The following is a 19719-nucleotide window of genomic DNA, read 5'->3' on the forward strand; positions in this document are numbered from 1 at the left end:
TAAGGCAGTTCACAATTATTCTGATAAAAAACGGCAAGTCCTTCCCCTTCCCAAGTGGGAGACTGACCACATAAAAAGACTATTGTACACACGCTTCTGTATTTACCATAAAAAACCCTTTGTCAAATATTCTGACAGAAAATGCTAAATAAAATAACAGGAAAACCTGACCTTTAAGGAGGTAATCAAGCGATTTAAAACCTGTTTGCATAGCTCCTTGTTCGAATATTAGCACAAATGAGGGGAAAAGGGCAACGATGGTAAACTTATTTGAAAATATGTGCCATCACATGATCTCCTTGGCTGATTCACTGGATTTCCGCGATCTTGGGGTGTATCCTTACCTCTAAGGTGGGGGCAGGGATTCTGACGTGCCCTGGCCACTTGCTCCTACACTCTTGAACCCTGAGGATAGAACCTAGCACTTGGAGGCTAATCAAAACCTCAGAGTACCAATAACCTTGGGGAACAAACTGCATTTCTTTTTCATTTTAGCTCCCTAACACTGCCAAGACAGAGGTGTCCTGACCGCCAAAAAAAACCAAAAAAGTCTGAATCAAATCTAATCCAGAATTGTTTCAAACACATGTGCAATCCTTATATTTCTTTACTATTATTATTCCTCACCTGTTCCCTTGCTTCTTTTGTATGTTTTGATGGTACACAACACAGAAACAACACTAGCGCCCAGCAGCTTGTAGAACAACGGTCTCTGTGGGTCCACATCCAGGTGTGAGCCCCAGAGGCAGAGCCCTTACGCCTCCGACAGCAAGTACCATGAGTGGTTCATGCAAATTGCGGAGCATTGCCAGAATGTACTAGAGATATGGAAAAACAAACAAAACAAAACAGCCTCCCTTGACGTCAAAACTGCTAGTCTCACTATGGATTCAGCGGTACGAGACAGAGGCTGTTAGTGAGGGGTGGGGAGTAAAATGATCGGTTATGGCGAGGCAAAGAGCCTCACCTCAAAATCTGGAGAGGAGGCGGATCAAAACAGAGTCCACACCACGTAAAATAAAATGTTGCTCTGCACGCCCTCCACGTGAACAGAAATCAGAGCAAGGTCCAGAGCAAAGAATGTCCTGAGCAAAACCACCCATCACGGTTCTGTTGAGCTCTACTCTCAAGGTTAATTATTGGTTTAAATAAAGTCTTATGCCTAGATCAGAGATACTAGCAGTTAAAGGGTCTCCTGAGCCTATTACATGAAATTTAAGAATTGTTAAGATTCAAATACCCTTGTGGCATACAAATGCTTTGATTTATTGACAGTCCTACTGGGAGCGGAACTTTTTGTTTGAGCAAATAATTCTATCCAGGAATAGAGGAGTACGAAGAAACACGAGTTGGCTGGGTGGCTTCCCTTGTTGGGAGGGATATTAGGAATGCAAATGTAAGGAACAGCTTTCATAAATGTGCTTTTTTATCCACCTAATGTCTCTAGTGTTAACCGCCCATGTAACCAACCATCCAATCAGACAAAAGTACCATGAGTAACAGGGATCTCAGAGCAAAAAGTCACTGGTAGGAAATGATCATCCCATTCTGGAGAACTAAGTACTTTGTAGTCCTCAAAATAGCATGTGTTAATATAGTTTGTATATTACAGCCCCGAGAAGTTGTATCTGGGTCTACAGGTCAGCATTGTTTCTCTTTGCTACGCCTACTACTGCAGGACGAAATTGTAGAAAACCGGAGGGAAAGATTGCCCAGTGGCATCGTCCAAACATGAGAGGTGGACTCTGACATACCTCGAGGCTTTGGTTGGCTGAATCCACTGTAACCCACTTGTGTTATGCAAGCAGACTCACACATTTACAAGCCTTTTAAAGTACTTCAACTTACATCATTCCTTGGTATAACTGAAAACCATTTTTGCGTTGTATTCAATTCTAGCATCCCATGACTTATACACATGGTCTTAATGTGATCTGCTGAAGATTGTGTTTGCCAAATATCCGATATATATTACTTAATACGACTCGTAAATTTCCATAAAGAGGCACCCTCAACCCACCCCCACCCCCAAGGACATTCAGATTGTTTCCCTATATGGCATTTTCTTACAGTGAGTTCGGGACTAAAAATAGCATTGCCAGGCTGCAGAAGTTGGGGAGGAACAGTGTATGCCAATCCTTCCTCTGGTATATCAACTATTAACGATGAGGGCTCTGAACACAGGACAAACGACTGTAAACTCCGGCCACTGTACAGAGCCATGTGATTACTGTTTGTGGCCAGATTATAGCCTAGTACCATGGGGATGCTCCCCAGATAGCTGGTAATTGACTGGCTGACAAAAGCTCCTAGACCGTCTCATGCCTCCGGTTCTCTGGGAGCTGAGACGTGTGAGTGGGCTTTCTGAGACCAGAGGTGTGGCGGGAGCTCTCCGATCTCTGCCTTAAACATTGTGATACAGTAAAGAAGCTCTCAGCTCCCAGGTCTTCTGTAGGCTCGACCTCAATCTTCTTCAGCGCAAACAGTTTGCAGAGAGGCCCTTTCGTTAGCACTTGTATTACAGGGACTCAGTATGACGTGGCCAGGGAGCAGGGAATACTTTACACAACATTTTTGAGAATTCTTTAACCACGCAAACAACCAAAACACTTTCGCTGTTGTAGCCTTGCTGATTTTGTGGCCAGATTAGAGCAATGGATTTGTTATGCATAGGCTTTTCTGTTACAGTGTTCGCTGTATATAATGGAGTTTCACTAGTTGGAAGCTCTTTTCTGAAAGCGATCACTGTCACTTTCTGGTGTTCATCGTCAATTATGAAAGTATTATGGGATGATTCATAACCTCCCCGTTAAGCTTTTTTCATCCTCTCTATTATTGCTAAGTTGTTAATGCCTTGGGGTTGTTATTTACATTTGACGTTTCCAAATATCTATAATAATTTTTCTCTTGGGTAAAAATGGACATCACCTCTAATTCTGGCTACACCAGCTCTACGCTGAGCTGGAATTCCTATCCACATCTGGGGCCCTTACGGAACAGGGCGTTCTATATTATGGCTACTGGCTATATGCAAAATCTAGCCAAGAAATCAATTGAGGCTTTTCCAGCAGTTCCACTTCCAGACTGTCAAAAGCAGTTAGCATCAGAGTATCTGATGAATAACTTAATCAGAATTTTAGCACAGACGTGTTATCTATTCACACATTCAGCCTGGGTAAAACATATTAAATGTATTAGTCAGGGGCTTGCCAGTTATTAACCTTGGTTACAGCTATTATAATGATCAGAGAAATGCTTACATTTAAAGTGTCCCTGCTCAGAAGTCACAATTCCCTTTAAGTGGGGTAACCACTGAAACCAGTGCTGCTGCCTTCAATTTTTTGTGTATCAGTAATTCCCTATATTTTTTTTAAAGTAGGCTCTATGCCCAACATGGAGCCCAAAGCAGGGCTTGAACTCACGACCCTGAAATCAAGACCTGAGCTGAGATCAAGAGTCAGACGCTTAACTGACTGAGCCAACCAGGGGCCCCTGAATCATTCACTCTCTTAGGTAATCTGGAAATGTTAACACTTGAGAGGACCCATGAAAGGTTATAATTGGGCCCTATCACTTATTTTACATATGAAAAGGCCCGACACAAATAGTATGATTTGTTTTTATTTTTTATACACATCGTTATTAATTAGTTTAATACTTACTAAAAAGGTAATTTTTGCTAGACATTGTTGTATGACTAAGGGGGGGTGGAGAAAAATCTGTTACTACCTAATGAGTATAGGATTGGTAGGTAAACTATTTTAAAATACAACTTGCATGGAAAGGATGGTAAGAAAAAGGCCTTGATGGGCTGTTCTGCCACATTGTGGATTAAAATTATACAAATAAGAAGGGAGGGACTGAAAGCACTGCCTGCACCAAGACATGAGATTTACTGGATAATTACCCGAAATGCCACAAAAAGGTCTTATTTGCTTGGTTCTATAAAGCTAGTAAGCATTACCAAATATGTTGCTAGAGCAATCTCCAAAGGTATTATATGTTCAGCGTAGGATATATATTTAAAACAGATTTATTTTGGGAATTCCAAAATAACTAGTCCCATAATAGCAACAGAGCAATGAACATAAGACTGGTTTCTTCCATTTGTCTTTGTGTATGTGTGTTGTGTGTGTGCATAAGGACGTGCGCACGCGTGCGCACGCATGAATTACCCCCCTACATCTGGCTTTACTTGCTAAAATTCTTCTTCCTTGTTCTTGCCAATTACTTTATTCTTTAGCTCCAAGAGACTGGCTTTTTTCCTACAAATATGAATTTAGCTTCTGAGTTAGAGCCGTGAGACACTCTTTTAAATATGTGCCCCGTGACCTCTCATTTGGATTAGTTTTTCAACTTGGCCTCAAAAACGGAATATGGAGCCAATCTCGCTCTATTTAGCTACAACTACTATTGTCTCCTTGATTTCTGAGAAAGTACCATCCTCATTCTTCCACCCAAGAAACTGTACCTTTGATCTGAATACTTTACCAGTCTGGGCTACGTTTTTAGAGAGACCATAAAGAGAAGGCACCTGACTGTGAAGGTACCAACAACCAGACTTGTCTGATTTCATATTCAAATACTGCCAAGCTAGATTTCCTTTCACATTTGAATGAAACTTCCATGAAATGGAAAGAGAACTAAACATGTGAAATAATCTGTGACTTGGGAAACTTATTTTGGGTTTGAAAATTATGCTGATTCACTGGTATTCTGAAGGAATACCGAAGACGAACATAGCTATATATGGTGTATTTTTCAATACAGTAAATATAATGATCTCTACCTCAACGGCACCAACACGGGAACTGAAAGCTTCTTTAAAACGTACAATTTAGCTCCTTGGGCTAGCAGAGCCATTCATTAACAAATAAAATGTGCTTGTTTTCTCTGCTTCTCTTTCTGTAAAATAATTTCATTTTCTTCATAGTCCACTTTTAGGGATATCACTCCGAAGTGTGTGTGTATGCATTTAATTACCCTTACAATCCCTTTAGTCTGAAACGAAAATGCCCGTCAAAAATGTTTAATTCCATGGCCCGGAAAACAAAAATCCTGTTAGATGTGGGTACCGAAATTGGGAACCTAAGTGTTCATAGTCAACCCTTTTCTAATTTTATATTAAACAACTCAAATTGAACACTTTGTGAATTAAGTGACGTATACAAAGAAGCTAAAGTTTTAATCAGATGTTAGAATTTGTGTCTACTAGCTTTGCGGGGGTGTTATGTATGACGGCCACTGGTTATATGCAAAATCCATCCGAGAAATCGATTTTGATTTCATAATGATCATGTTCTTCTGTACTGGATATTAACAGCATTTGTGTTTATTTTAAATCATTTCCTTTTATAACTGGGTCAATCCCACTTCCCTAAACAGCTCTAATGTTTACACCAGTGCCCTCCATATAATTCTAATTAAATTTATAAGCCTCTATGACAGAAACCCTAGAAGTGCAACTATATGAACTTGCTGATACACAAATTTAACAGAACTCCAACATTTTACACATTACAAATGTCTGCTAGGACAACATTCATCACACTGAACTGATCGAGGAGCTCATCTAAACTTTTGGGTTTTTTTAAAGATTTTATTTATGTATTTGACAGAGAGAGACAGCCAGCGAGAGAGGGAACACAAGCAGGGGGAGTGGGAGAGGAAGAAGCAGGCTCATAGCGGAGGAGCCCGATGTGGGGCTCGATCCCATAACGCCAGGATCACGCCCTGAGCCGAAGGCAGACGCTTAACGACTGAGCCACCCAGGCGCCCCGTGCTTTTTCATCTAAACTTCAACATCCTTCCTATATTAGAATACGGGCTAGAGCTGTGAAGTCATATCACTGAAAATTAGACCTTAAATCGTCACGTGATGAAATCTAAGAAAGAAAACAAATCTGCATGACAGTACGCTTGCGGCTGACAGCAAATGTACTGAGCATCTGAGGCCTTTTAACGTAAACCAACCCCCCTCCCCCACAGTCAGAAGTTAAAACATTTATCAGAACTGACTGTAATTCACCCAAACGATATCAACTAACCTTCCATTAAATAATGGTATTTAAGCCCAGTGACCAGAATGCTACACCCAGAAAATCCTTTGCCCCTGGATCCTACTTTTTATGATGCCTCCTTACTTTGTGAAAAACATGTGCATTTTTCTCGAGCTCAGTTTAACTATTGGTAAACTTATATAGCATACTTAAGAATCCACGGTCATTTCACAAATTTTTGATGAATTCTCTCAGTTTTCTAAAGAGGTTTGGGATTCCTAAAACCATAATGTTAAAAACTGGGCTTTTAGGAGCACAATATTTACTCAAAGCAGTTCCTGATGGATTGTTTATTAGTTGCAAAAAAAAAAAAAAGCAAGAACTATACAGTGGAAAATCGACAACATCTTGATTGGATCATCAAAATTAACATCTGTGATGGGAGAAGAAACTGGGTAAATTTAAGGTACGTGGGAATACTCCGGTGGAGAAGTCAAAATCTGTCCCCTAGTTCAGACTCCAAGTCTGACCAGGCCCCTGGGATGGAAGACACACGCTGCTGCATTCCCGAGGCATCAAGCTGACTCTCAGAGAGACCCGCCTTCTGATCTTGCCTCTAATTTGCTGTGGTCATCCCAGGACCATAAAACAAGGCTGTAAAACCACTCCCGTAAGTCCTGTCTAGAAATATATGAGTGGAAAAGGTTGACTTCTCAAAGGATTTTTACTTGTCTCCACATTAGTGACCCCAACGCCGACAAACAACTCAAGCAACACTGTGCGCTCTGGAAATGGAAAAGTAGCGTTGACGAGAGGTTAAGTAATTAGGCAGGTAAAAAGGCTGTTACTGAGTTCTGGAACATTCCAAAATCAAAACAAAATGCTTCTGGTTTACCTTTGAGTTTGTATTATCCTGTTTCTAGCATCCGGTATTACTCCTCCAATAAAAGAGATACTAGGATGTTATTAATATTTTCACATTTAAGACCCCCGATTTTCTGCAATGTTTATTTATTTCAACTGGTTCTGAAATATGTATTACGAACGGCTTTATGCTATTAAATATTTATACTATGAAGTTTTGAGGAACTCTCAAAAGCTTGTGTATAACTCATTATTGGTAAAGAAAAACCAAAGGTATGAACAATGAATAATAATTTCCTTACAGTTTCAGAAAGCCTTAGTTCTATCATCGACAAAAGTAAATATGTTATGAAATAATGGCTAATTATGATTCTCTGTGCCACAGATGGTTTCTCACTGCCACTTGAGCCTACATCAAGTCTGTCCCCCGTGGCAACAAGAAAAAAAAGGAGGGGAGGGTGCAGTGCAGGAATTCTGAGATTAATCATGGAAAATAAATTGCTATCTCTATAGCAATAACAACACGGAGGTATTGCTTCTTTATGTAATGGACAAAAGGGGGGGAAGAAACGGTAGAAAATATAAAACTGAATTTCAAGGAAATGGAGGGATGGACAAGCAGAAATGCAGAAGTATACAAAGAAATACAAGGAAATAAAATAAGAGAGCTTTTCTAATGATCAGCATTTTCCTTCATCTCAAGAAAGAGTCCTTTAGAAATGTAAAGTCAATTTGTTTGCAGGAGCAGAAAAAGATCAGCATCAGAAATTTCAGATAAAGGACAAAGTGCATATGAGTTCATGGTTTCTGACTTTGTGGTGGGGGTGGGGGTGGGGGTGGGTCTCAGTTGCTATTCAGCAATCATTTTTCTTGGCCTTAGATCAGTGGTTTTCAACCCAGGCTACCCATTAGCATCAGCCTGGGAGTTTTAGAAAATATTCATGCACAGACCCCCCCCCTTTAGATATTTTTATATAATTGGTTTGAGTGTAGCACAGAGACTGGAATTTTTTTAAAGGTCCCCGGGTGATTCTAATAGGTTGCTAAGTTGAGAACCGCTGTCTGACTAGGAGTCAGAGAACTTTTTTTTTTTTTTTTGGTAAAGGGTAAGGTGGTAAATAATTTAGCCTTTGGGGGCCTTAGGGCTCTGTTGCAACCACTTAACTCTGCTGTTGTAGCACAAAAGCAGTCAGAGACAGTGAGCAAATTAATGGGTGTGACTGTGTTCCAATAAAACTTTATTTACAAGAACAGGTTATAGGCTGGATTGGGCCCACGTGCTGCGGTTTACATAGCCCTGGTCATTAGACTGTTTCCATGCCCCTTTCCCAAAAGAGCTGTTTTGGATCTTCACCTGTGCCACCCCTGGGCATCTGGTTTTCAGCAGGTGACCTCTCATTCTCCTTCCCTGGGAATATGCAGGTCATTTGGCTGGAAATCCCTCAACCTTCTTCGCCATCACCAGCAGGCGTCGTATACCTATGTCTACATCTGTCCTCGTCTTGGGCTCCTGTTGAAGAAGCGGCCTCCCTCTTATCAAGGTGAATCTAATCCTTTCACTTACACTCAATTCCAGCAGTCTCCTCAACTCCTTCCAGACCCCACTCCATAGAGGGTCCCATTTCCTGTGTCTTTAAGCCCTTCCTCTCCACTGGCTCTTTCCCTTCACCCAGCAAGGAGACTCGAGTGTCTTAACCGAACAACCCCGAAAGCATTCCTCCCTCCGTCCTGTGTCCTCCTCTAAATACTCACGTCTCCCTTCCCATTCACCCCTCAAGTCACCCACTACAGCCTGGTGTCTGTCTCCGTTACTCCACTGAAAGTGCTCTTGTCGAGATCAGCGAAGACCTTCCCATGATATATTCCTAGTTCTTGTTTTACTTATTTTCTCTGAAGCATTTGACATTGCTGACTCTTTTGAAAACTCTCTCCCCTCTTAGCGTTTGTAATACCATGATATCTGCCCCAATTAGCTCGTTTTCTGCTGCCGGCCACTTACGTGATGGTATTCCCTAATATTATTTGACAAACTCTCTTTTCTTCTTGTGCTACATACTCGCCCAACTATTCTCGTGGCATCAACCACCACCTACAAGCAGTAACTCCCACATTTTATCTCTAGCTCACATCTTTCTCAAACTCCATGTTCATATTTTCAAGCATCTATAGCAAGCTACACTCGGGCATCTTCTTTCCCAGGTCTGCTTTTTCCTTTATTCCCCATCTTGGTTAATAGCTTCACCATCAAACCAATTAACCAAATGCCTCTCCCCCAGGGCCCCTAATAACCCGCCATTGTGCAACTTGTTTAAAGTGTCTCTACCTGCAGCTATCTCACTTTCATCCGCAGTGAATGGCAAGCAGACATGTTTGACCATCCCTGGGGGTCCTGCTTTCCCTCCAAACCCAGTCAGCCACCGAATCCTGAGGCTCCTACCTCTAAAACAGCTCACGAATACACGTCCTTTTAGCCAGTGCCACTGCCAGTGCTCTGAGGCAGACCTTAGTCATTCCTCACCAAGATTATTTCCAGTAACTTCCCAGCAGATTTTTTTTTTTACTTGCCCACATCAGTAGACCCCTCTTCCTTATTTTTGCATCCTCCTTAGGTCACTGTCCAAACCCATTTTCCCTTTGCAAAGTGGCACTTAACAAAAACGCAATGTTTCAGCGGCAGAAGTGCCATGGTTTCACGTAAGGGAAGAGTGATCGTCTCGCTTTTGAGGAGGCATATTTCCTGTAGCTTTCTGGTCACAACAACACAAAATGCCAAAGTCACTGAGACAGATTCTATCCTAATAGCGTCTGGGCACCATACTTTAAATGATACCAAAATGGGTGATCAACACGGTGAAGGGCCTCCAAACCTTGATCCATGAGGAGTAATAAGAAGTAGAAAATTTATCCTGGAGAAGATTCAGATCCCTTCCTGGAGCACACTAACTGGGTATTTTTCCCTATATGAACTCCAGGGTTATCAATCAGACATCCTTCCTCCTTAATGAAAACAGTTTCTTTTCCTTAATAGGAAATGCTTACTTAAGGTTCCGTTTCCTTAATGGGAAATGCATACAAAGTGTCCCCCATTTCGCCATCAGCTTGCCCAGCACGGAAAGGAAGCCCATCCATCTACAATGCCGATTCCTCCTGGGAAGTCTTCCTTAGAAATGAGCTCATGTTGGCACTTACCTATATGCTAAAATAATGGTCAATTTGAATGGTAGGCTATGAATTTTTGACATCAGTTCCCTAAATGTAATACCGAATGCCCTAATTTTCTTGAGTGGGGGCACCTGACATATTACCTAACATGACTTCTTCCTCACTCTAACTTCAATGCTATTTCCAAAATTAAAATTACTGTTGCAAGATTTAAAAAAAAAATTCAACCTTCTGGATTCCTAACCAGTAATTATTTCCTAATAATTACTTTCTATGCCATCTGGTATTTACCTTCCCAAATGTATGCATCATATATTCCATTTCCTTCCCATGCCTACACAGTGATTTCAGAAAACAAGCATTTATTTCATTAAACACCTACCTTTGTATCTGGCCCTGTTACGGTAGTCTGTGGATCTAAATGAAGTTAATTAAAATCCTGCATTATTACATTCTCTAACCTTAACACAAATCTGAAAAACAAATCCCTTTTCCTATCCTTTATAATAATAGCAACGTATTAGTAAGTGACAGATTTCATGAATAGAGCAATAAATCCAAATTTTCCATTTGTAAAAATAATCAAGCCCCCACATTTATTCAAGAAGACTGCTGCCGTGGCCTGACAGGAAGCGGACAGTGACCAGGGTTGGAGGATTATGCTGGTGATTAACCTTCTACGCCAAGAGTCTTTCTACACACCTGGCTTTGCAATAAATTCAGGGAACAGGCGAAAGCAGAAGTACATACGGGCTGATCACTCTGGCAGTTTGAGGAACAGATTTCTCCGGCCATGGTAATACCCTCCTTGAAGTCTGTCTAGTAGGAAGTTTGACAAGCAGTTCTCTCCATTGTAAACATCCTAGCCTCTTCTGAAAATACGTGAAACTCGAAATGAAGATTCCAGAGTATTCATAGATTAAGTGGTCTCCTGTAATCGGTAACTAGGTCTACTGGTAAGAATGAAATCCTCACCCTGGTAACTGTACCGCTTCCACCTGTATTTTCAATGTTAAACATTTTTAAAAAGCTTAATTTGGCCTCATGTTCCTAACTGAATTGTTGTCAACACTGTTTACATATTTCTTGGGAAAAGCAGGAATTTGCACATATGGAGAGGCTGAAATGTGCCTGATGGAAAAAGGGTAGAGACAGCAAATGTGACCTAATGGAACTGAAGATAAGAAATGGAGACACTTCCAGAACTATCTTTTATGTCCTAGAGTTAATATGAGGAAGAGGTCTCCTTAATTTCTTTAGGAGGAAGCGGGGATAAATATATGTTGAGCTGAGTTATAGAAATGGCTTTGCTTCCCACAGCTGCGAAGCAAGACGGAGCATTATATGATAAGCTCCGTAACGTAACAATCCAAGTGTCATATGCAAAACAGTTTAGCGGCTCTGTGATTTTTATACCGAAAATGTTAGCTTCAAATGATTAACTAGCAATCGATATAACTTTCCCTGGAAGTTAATTTGTCCTTTCAAATGAGATATTTCCATCAAGAACATTCTTCCTCATCAGAGAAATCTGCAATGCTAACACATATGCAGCATATTTCATGTCACATCAGATGAAACCTAGAGTAGTGAAAGCGTGAGCACCGTGCAAGGCTTACCGAGGTGTACAGGTATCCCTCGCTGTTCATTGCCAAATACAGCTTGGTTTGAACTCCTTGGATGGCCACCACTCGAAGACCCACAGGGATGAGGTTAAACAGAGCTGAAATCAGAAAGAATGTGAAAGCAATGTTATCATTCAGAATTCCACGGCTTTTCAACGTTCCCAGCAGGTGCGGCCCTCCAAAAGTAATGCGTGCTCGGTAAAACGATGTCTGTGTATTTACATATAGACAGAGAGATAGGGCCTCTTCTACCTTTTAGCGTACTTGGTGTCCGGCTGCAGTCACGTAAGTGGGGCTATACCATAGCCACTATTGTCGGACACCCTGGGCAAATGGAAGACAAGCCCATGGTTTGTATGGTGTCGGAAGTTAGGGAATCCTGAAGCTTTTGGAGAGCTATAGTTTCAGGAACTGGTCTATCTATTAAATAGCTTTATCCTCAACGAACTATTTTAAACTGCTCCCCTAGATGACTGCTAAAATTCACAGACATGGTTATGATCTACCAGTTGGGGAGAGATTCCTAGAATCTTAGAAAAGATACTAGTCTAACTCCCTCATCTAAATTATCTGTATTATTTCCAATGCAACAACCCAAAAATAAATCCAGGCCTTGAAAAAAAGGCATTTTTGTAGTCTTATGTTCCCAGAGTAGTATTTCAGTATTTCTTAAAGAACTAACATTTTCCAAGATAGGGCTGGAGGAGGGGGACAGTGCCTAGCTTTTGGTGTCTAGTAGCAAAGGTAACAGGAATACAAATAATGAACTTAAGAGGTTTGTTTGTTTATTTAGCAAAATAGTTGTAAGTAGGCAGCCAGCTGGTACCAAAGAGGCCTTCATTTCTCCATTTGAAGGTTTGATTGTGTGAAACTTACACCCAGCCTCTCCTCACAATCACACACCACTCACTGGAGAAAACCAGTGGGCGTCCTCCCCCTACCAGCTGTCTACTCCCTCCTACACGGTGAATAAAAATAAAACAGTACATTTTTAAAACGTAGTGCTTGCCACACACATCTTTTGAAGCTAGCCTGTGCACCTTCCAAGAGTCATAGACCAATGTTGATGATTTTTGCCTCGGTGTGTAAGTTACTGATGATGATGTATCGGTCTGCTATCATTTCTCTGAACAAGAATATAAAAGAGTCACCATATGGGTAAGAATAGCTTTTCTGAGATCTCTTACCTTGATGCATATATATATATATATATACTGCTGCAGGAGGTGGGGTAATATGGATGAGAAATATTAATGAGAACTAAATATTCTTCGGGGAGCCTACAATGTATATTTCCCCTAAAATCAGGGTATTACCAGAGAGGAGCTAGGACAGTTCAAAATACAAGTGTTCATTCAATGCTCATCATATTAAAAGCTGTGCCCTTCTGTTATGTGAGGTAAAGGAAAGTAATTGCACAGATTGCAAGCCAGGATCTCATGCTATATTTGACAATGCAATGCATAGGAAAGGAGTCTGTCTCTTTGCTTATGGCATGTATCTCTCTGTTGATGATGCCTTGCTCACACAGGTGCTCAACACACATTTGTGGATTGACAGCAATCTGAATGGTGAAAACATGATAATATTGTATTTTTGGAATGCAACAGATCACAATCCTATTATATAAAAGTTCTTGTTTTAAACAATCTGAGATCTAAGAAACCAAACAAAAACTTCCATATGGGTTTGGCGTAAAAGCCATACCACTGCGTACCACCAGACAACTAGAATACCAGCCTGCGTCTGGATGCTAGTTCACTCACTGTCATAGAGGACAGGGAGTGATAAATGAAATTCAGAACTGCTTCTAGAACCTCATTTTTCATTACATTCAGAACCTCCTTAGTTCTCTTAATGCAGCTAATAACAAGCAAAACAAAACAAAACAAAACAACCCAAGTAACAGAAAGAAAGATTTGATTTTCACCACGTGCCTCCACCACTCACTGGTGTGGGTTTTAATGAGCAATAAAATGCTTGAATTCCAATCATCAGATAGCATGAGGTAGGAGCAAAATCCATCAGTGATCCACACCTGGGATTATCTATTCCTGATTAATGGTATTAACTATATAGGAGAACATGCATTTTTCACTATGTACCATAAATTTCTGTGACACTCCATTCAAAAACAAAACTCAGCACTCTAAAACAAAAAAAGTGAAAAAAGCAGCAAAAGTAGACAGCGTCTGGTCATCCTAGTCCAGTCTTTTCTTTTCTTTAGACATTCAAGATGGATTATAAACTGGGTTGGTTGAAAGTCTGAAGGGTCAGCTTTTCCAGATAAAAATGCAAAGAAATTATATGAGGGGTAAGCTTGCGCAGAATCAGTATTTTCCTGCGTGCCTGTGTTTCTCTAAATCTGGAGTACTTCCTCCTGGACGTACCTAAGGTATTATTTCAATTAGGATGAAAATATTCTAAACATGAGAAGAAAACTGATTCCACTTGTGTATCTAAAACACATTCATTAAATATCAAAAATCTCTTCTTCCATTTCCGTCAAAGTTTTGAATAAGCTTTTAATAAATAAAAGCGCTTTTTTTCTTGTTTGTTCTTTTGTGTCTACATAAAACCAATTAAACTCCTTCTACCCTGAAACGACCATTTTCTCAGAGACATGCACAAGTTGGCACTTAATGTTTACTGGATATGACACTGAGGTCATCCTCCTTCATTAGTTGGGCTGAGGTCAATTTCTCAAAGGGAGCAATTAATGGAAGTATATCTTACGCAGATTGGGGAGAGCTGACACACTGAACTAGTAACACTGCTGGAAATTTGAAGGGAAGTTGCCTCTTCTTTTAAAATAGCCCTCATTGCACCCAAGGCAGATAATAATAAAACTGCCGCCACAAAATGTCTATCATCTTTTCCTTTTCAGGGGGAAATACATAATTTACAATGGCTGATTTGCTCATGATGAGATGTTACTGAACTGACATCTACCGTTGGAATAAATCAAAGGCCAGCTTAAATATATAATATCAAACATATGTTTTTAGGAACTAGCTCTATCTGGGTAAATATGAATGAATTTATCGTAATTGTGCTTACCATATCAGACTTAAAATATCAATTTGAACTAAATGAGAAAAAAGGATGAAAGGTATTAAAAATTAATAAAAACTAAGGAAAACATAAACACAGTATAACAGGAATACGTGTTAAGGAAATACCATAAAAATGAAAGAGTTACAGTAGAAGAAAAAACAACTTGTATTCTTGCCCTACTCATTTAAAATAATGAATGAATGCAAGAAAGCTGCTTGGCTTTGGAGGGAAAAAAAGAATAAATTTACATGGCTAGACTTCCATTGTAATGATGATCATTTTAATAATCATTTTAATCATGAAACATTCTTGTTTCACAAGGATTTATGCCTTACAATATCCTCAGCTGGGAAGATTAACTAGTCCCCTGGCCTCTGGTCACATTCGGCATCTGGAGTAGGGTCAAGCCCCACAGACCTGCTATTTCTTTTGAGGTACTTTTCATTCGAATGCGTCATGCTGTGGTAATACTTACCACCATTGACTTACCTCTTATTATTTCATTCTGCCTAAGCACAGATCCTGGTTATCTGGCTACGCTCTTTCAAGGTCTTACAATATCATTAGTACACTGAAAGGCCCTTCATATCAGTCAGAGGTATAAGACAACCAAAGGCAGAAGCTATGAATATGTAGGAATTGAATAAAAGCTACTACATGATTTAAAGCTCCCGGTATAGGAAACAGTCTTGATTTACATATGTGTGTGTGTGTGTATGCATATGTGTCTAAGTGTGTGTATCTTAAAATGACTGCATACCGTGTGATCTTGATACATCAGGCCTATTGCTGTTTACCAAACACAACCAATGCACTAATTTAAAAAAGTTTTTCTTTTTCAAGAAACACATGTGAACACTAGACCCAAAATAATTTTTTCTCTGATTTTAATGTAGAGAAGATGTTAAAAAATCGATGGGGGAGAACTTGACTGGGTGGGGCTCGTGAGCAGCTAACCATAAACTTCCTTTCAAATGTAATGCCCAATGGATCCATCTTGCGGAGGCACTCCGAAAAATAGACCAGCTCACCCTCCATTCCTTCCCTAGACACTGATTTGTACATGTAATTTATCGGAATGTTTTATTGCTGATCATTATGTACTAATGTCTGTCATACGGTTACAGTCAAACCCTCTAGTTACACTTGACTAATTTTTTTCAAACAGAACGTCTAGGATACTCACTGTAGAACTTTAATCAACAGTAACACAGCATTTTGCAAAACAGGGAAGAACCATTCAGTATAGATGTTTTTCATCCTAGGTACCCCCAGGGCTTTCTTCAAGGGTAATTAAAGGTGACTTCCTCTTGAGGTCATAGCTTGGCCATCAGCCCAAGAAGCATTATTAAAAGGTGAGAAACTCTTTTGACACTTAACACTGGGACCCCTGTCTATGGCTTTGCTGCCTACAGCCGACCATCTCTAAAAATGCTGCAGACGACTCTAGCCTTCTGACCGACTTTCCCTGGCTGCTTTCTTAGCCAACGAAGGGGATGTTTCCGGGAAATCATCGAAGTCTGAGGAAAATGCAATATAAATTAGGGAAAATAGAGAACGAACTGTGAGAAATAGGCGTTTCGGACTCATGGAACAGTTAATGGGTCTGCAGAAATCTGTCAATGGCAAGAAAACACCAAATATTAGGGAAGAGAGGGCTTCGCTATTTGTGAGTTTGTTTTTATGACTTCAGATAAATAAAAGCATACGTGATAAAAAGGTTATGTAACATCTTATAATCACATTACTTCAATAATTAGAAATAAAACTGACTTTTTCTTTGATGTGTTTCCTTTTTTAAGTTCACCGTTATGGTCCCAACTTGGTCTTTACTTAAGCTATGGTAAAAAAAAAAATAATAGAAAAAATTAAGCACTAAAAGAAATCCCTTCACCCACCTGTGGAGGTATCTCAATTGTTAAAATCCCAATTAGTCTCAGAGTTATCAGTGTGTGTGGAGGGGGGAGCAGAAGTGAAAGCTTGTAATGATGAATTCTCATGACACGAAACCACTCCTCTCTCTTGGGATGAGACCGGTTCTTAAGAGTAGAGATAACGTGCTATTTCAGGATCAGTGTGTGGGTGAGTAAATTTTCTGTGGGAAAAAAGTAATAAAATCCAAAGGACAGCCATATATCTATCCAGATTACCATGGCAATGACATTTGGATGGTTCCTCAGCTGGTGTCAACATTATTTGCTATCGTTCACTATTTTACATATTTTCATGTTCAACTTCCTTTAGGTTAACCTGCATCATCAGGATTGAAGTGTTGACTGTATTTTTGCGTTCAGGTCAGAATTTCGCAAGGGTTGTTAATTTCCAAAAAAAAATAATAATAATAAAGAAAACACACAATGTCAACCACACGCTGAGAGATCCTATTTATTTTGCAATCACTTACTGTAAGTGCTGTCCTCATCTTTCGTGCCATCAATGGTTCCATCTGCCTGCAGCTGCAAGTGGTAACCTTGTCGGCTGTACAGTTTGGTAACTATGCCCTTAAGCTGAGGCTCTGCAAAGAGAATGAGGATTTGGATCAGTTGGTAAGTTGCGCGTAAGTTGCTGAAAAGACTCAGAATTCAAAATTCTAATTTCATTTACAAACTTTAGTGTAAAAGGTCACACTACAACTTTAGAAGAGTCCTCTGAAAGGAAACAGGCAAACAAACTCCAAGTTTCAGAGGAAATCTCCAAACTGAAGAAACCTTTGATTTCTACCTCGTAACACTGGTAAAGCCATAAAGCTTCTGACGGCAGCTAGTTTCTGATAGCTGTCCCTGGCTTACAGAGTGGTACTCTATCTCATTGAGCATTCAGAACAGGTTGGCAAATGGCATATTCTGCCTTTTAACGATGTGCCACTTCTCATGTGGAAGGAGGAGGAGAAATAAAAGATAATTTAGAGTGGTTTGCCAACCAGGGACCAAAAAAACACTAACAAAGACTTCTTTCAGAATTATCCCTCTTTGAATAAATAGTCCCCGCTACTCTGAGAGTGTTGAAAATGCAAAAATAATCTGGAACCCCATCAAAGGACTTACATTTGGAAAATTGAGCTGTGATACAAAAAAAGGAGGAGAGGAGAAAAAGAAAAAACAACCATTATCATACCCTATCGTGTTAATTATCCTTAGGGAAAAGGGGTGCACAAAGAGCAGGATTTTTGTTGGTGGGGAGGAAAAGGAAATTAGTTTATACTTATTTTCAAATTTAATATCAGAAATATGATTATCTAAAATATGGCTTCTCAATTGCAATGATTTTCAATTATGAATCCCCACAGATTTAATAAAGTACCTAATTTACCAATAACAGCCACGTTATCCAAAATTTGCTGTTACTGACTACAGACACCTGCACCGAAATAATATGTATGTGATTATTCACGCCACATAATCATGCTTTGCAACCGCTTCAGCCTTTTTAAAACAAGCCCAATTCACGGCGAATGCCTTGAAAACTTCCAGCAAACAGAAAATGGATGTCTGCGTTTCCATTCCACAGTGTGTGGAACACATAAACAGAGAAAGAACAAACTGATGAATAAGTCTGAAATTCTGTATTATTTATCTAGTTTAAAAGTAAGAAAACAGCGTAAAGGATTCTTTTGGTGAAGAACGGCCAAATAAGCTGCATTTTCCTTGAAGCTCTACCTTGACGCAACCTGACACCTAGAGCTGTGTGAATTTCCCCTGGCACCGGAATATCGCGCTACTCTTCTCACGGAATAGGTTCCAAAGGACCTACAATCTGGCTGTGAGTTTAAATTCTCTCTTCAATGCAGCATTTTAGTAGCAAGTAGCCAGTTTCACTAGCCTAACCAGATCACTAAGCTCTTTGCCACCAGGTTCTAGGAATCCACTCCCCCCTCTCCAGCAAATATTTCAAGGGTGCACCACAAGGCAAGTCTGTCCGGATAAGCAGAGAAGTGATCAAAGAAACAGAATGCCTAGATAGCGGGAGCCCACACGTCCCTTGGGGGTGGAAGCTGGATCAGGGGAAGGGTCAGAGTTGCAGAGGTAAAGGCAGAGGAGGGTTTCAGCGGGTTCTCTAGGGCGGGCAGTGGGGTCTGCCCAGCTCGGCGCCTGCAATTTCCACGCCACACACGGCGGCCGCGTCTGGGTCACGCGTGCCAGAGCCCCCGGGCGTGCACACATGTGGCACGTCTGAAGCCGAGGGCGCGCCCCCCCGGGCCTGGTCTGGCCCCGGGCTCTGCGCCTGTCCCACGGCAGTTGCAATGCAGCAAGCCAGTAACCGCTACGAACACGGCGAGAAAGCCATCGCTTCCCACGCACGCACACCGGCTAGGTGGCCACATCCGCACCAGATGGGCCCCCGACAAACTCACCTACGCTTACATACACGCCCTCCAGGCCCCCTCACACTCGTAAAGTATGGGGGGAAAAAAAACCAACCAAAAACCAAAGCCAGCCAAGCGCCCCTTCCAACCTGGTCTTCTCCTGCGCCTCTTCTTGGAGCCGAAGAGTTTGACCCGGGAAAAGACGTTTAACTTGTTTTTGTCGCAGCTGGTCTTGCCTTTGCTGGGGCTGCTGACACACTTGCAAGCGTTGGATTTCTCGCGCTCGCGGGCTTGTCTCTTCTGACGGATCAGCGAGCTGGCGATAGCCGCCGCCATGGCCACGACGCCCACCACCACCACTTCTTTGGCGGCCCCTCTCCGGCTTCGCCTTCGCCTCCGCCTCCCGCTCCTCCGCGGCGCGTCCGCTCGGTCTCGCGCCGCGGCCGCCCTCGTCTCCCTGGCCGGCGCTCGCCCGGGCTTCTCCGCGCTCGGCCGTCAGCCGAGGAGGGGGCTCAGCATGCCGTCCGGGCTCCTCGGGCGGTGGTCCCGCTCCCGCGCAGGCTGCGGGCTGCCTGGGTCCGAGCCGACGCCACAGCCCCGGGTCGGGATCGCGGCGAGACTGGCGGCGGAGGCAGCGCGGCGCGGCTGCGTGCGCTCGGCCCCTGCGCCCCGAGGACACTGTGCGAGTCCAAGTGGCTCGGGTCGGAGT

At 41.5% G+C, this 19719-nt stretch overlaps 1 protein-coding gene across 5 annotated transcripts in view; it reads right to left on the reverse strand.

Annotated features, from left to right (window-relative positions):
• FGF13 (fibroblast growth factor 13) overlaps window positions 1-19719 on the reverse strand; it is a 468684-nt gene that overhangs the window by 46880 nt on the left and 402085 nt on the right. For 4 of the 5 annotated variants that reach the window (XM_034649591.1, XM_011226386.3, XM_011226385.3 and 1 more), the window contains 2 exons: window positions 17112-17222; window positions 11645-11748 (listed from right to left, as the gene is read on the reverse strand). In XM_034649591.1, coding sequence (XP_034505482.1) covers window positions 11645-11748; window positions 17112-17222 — 215 coding nt within the window. Of the gene's footprint in view, window positions 1-11644; window positions 11749-17111; window positions 17223-19159; window positions 19714-19719 lie in introns of those variants that run through there. The other variant, XM_034649594.1, reaches the window with a different exon arrangement.

This window comes from Ailuropoda melanoleuca, chromosome X (assembly GCF_002007445.2).
Source record: "Ailuropoda melanoleuca isolate Jingjing chromosome X, ASM200744v2, whole genome shotgun sequence".
In the NCBI taxonomy this organism is placed as follows: Eukaryota; Metazoa; Chordata; class Mammalia; order Carnivora; family Ursidae; genus Ailuropoda; species Ailuropoda melanoleuca.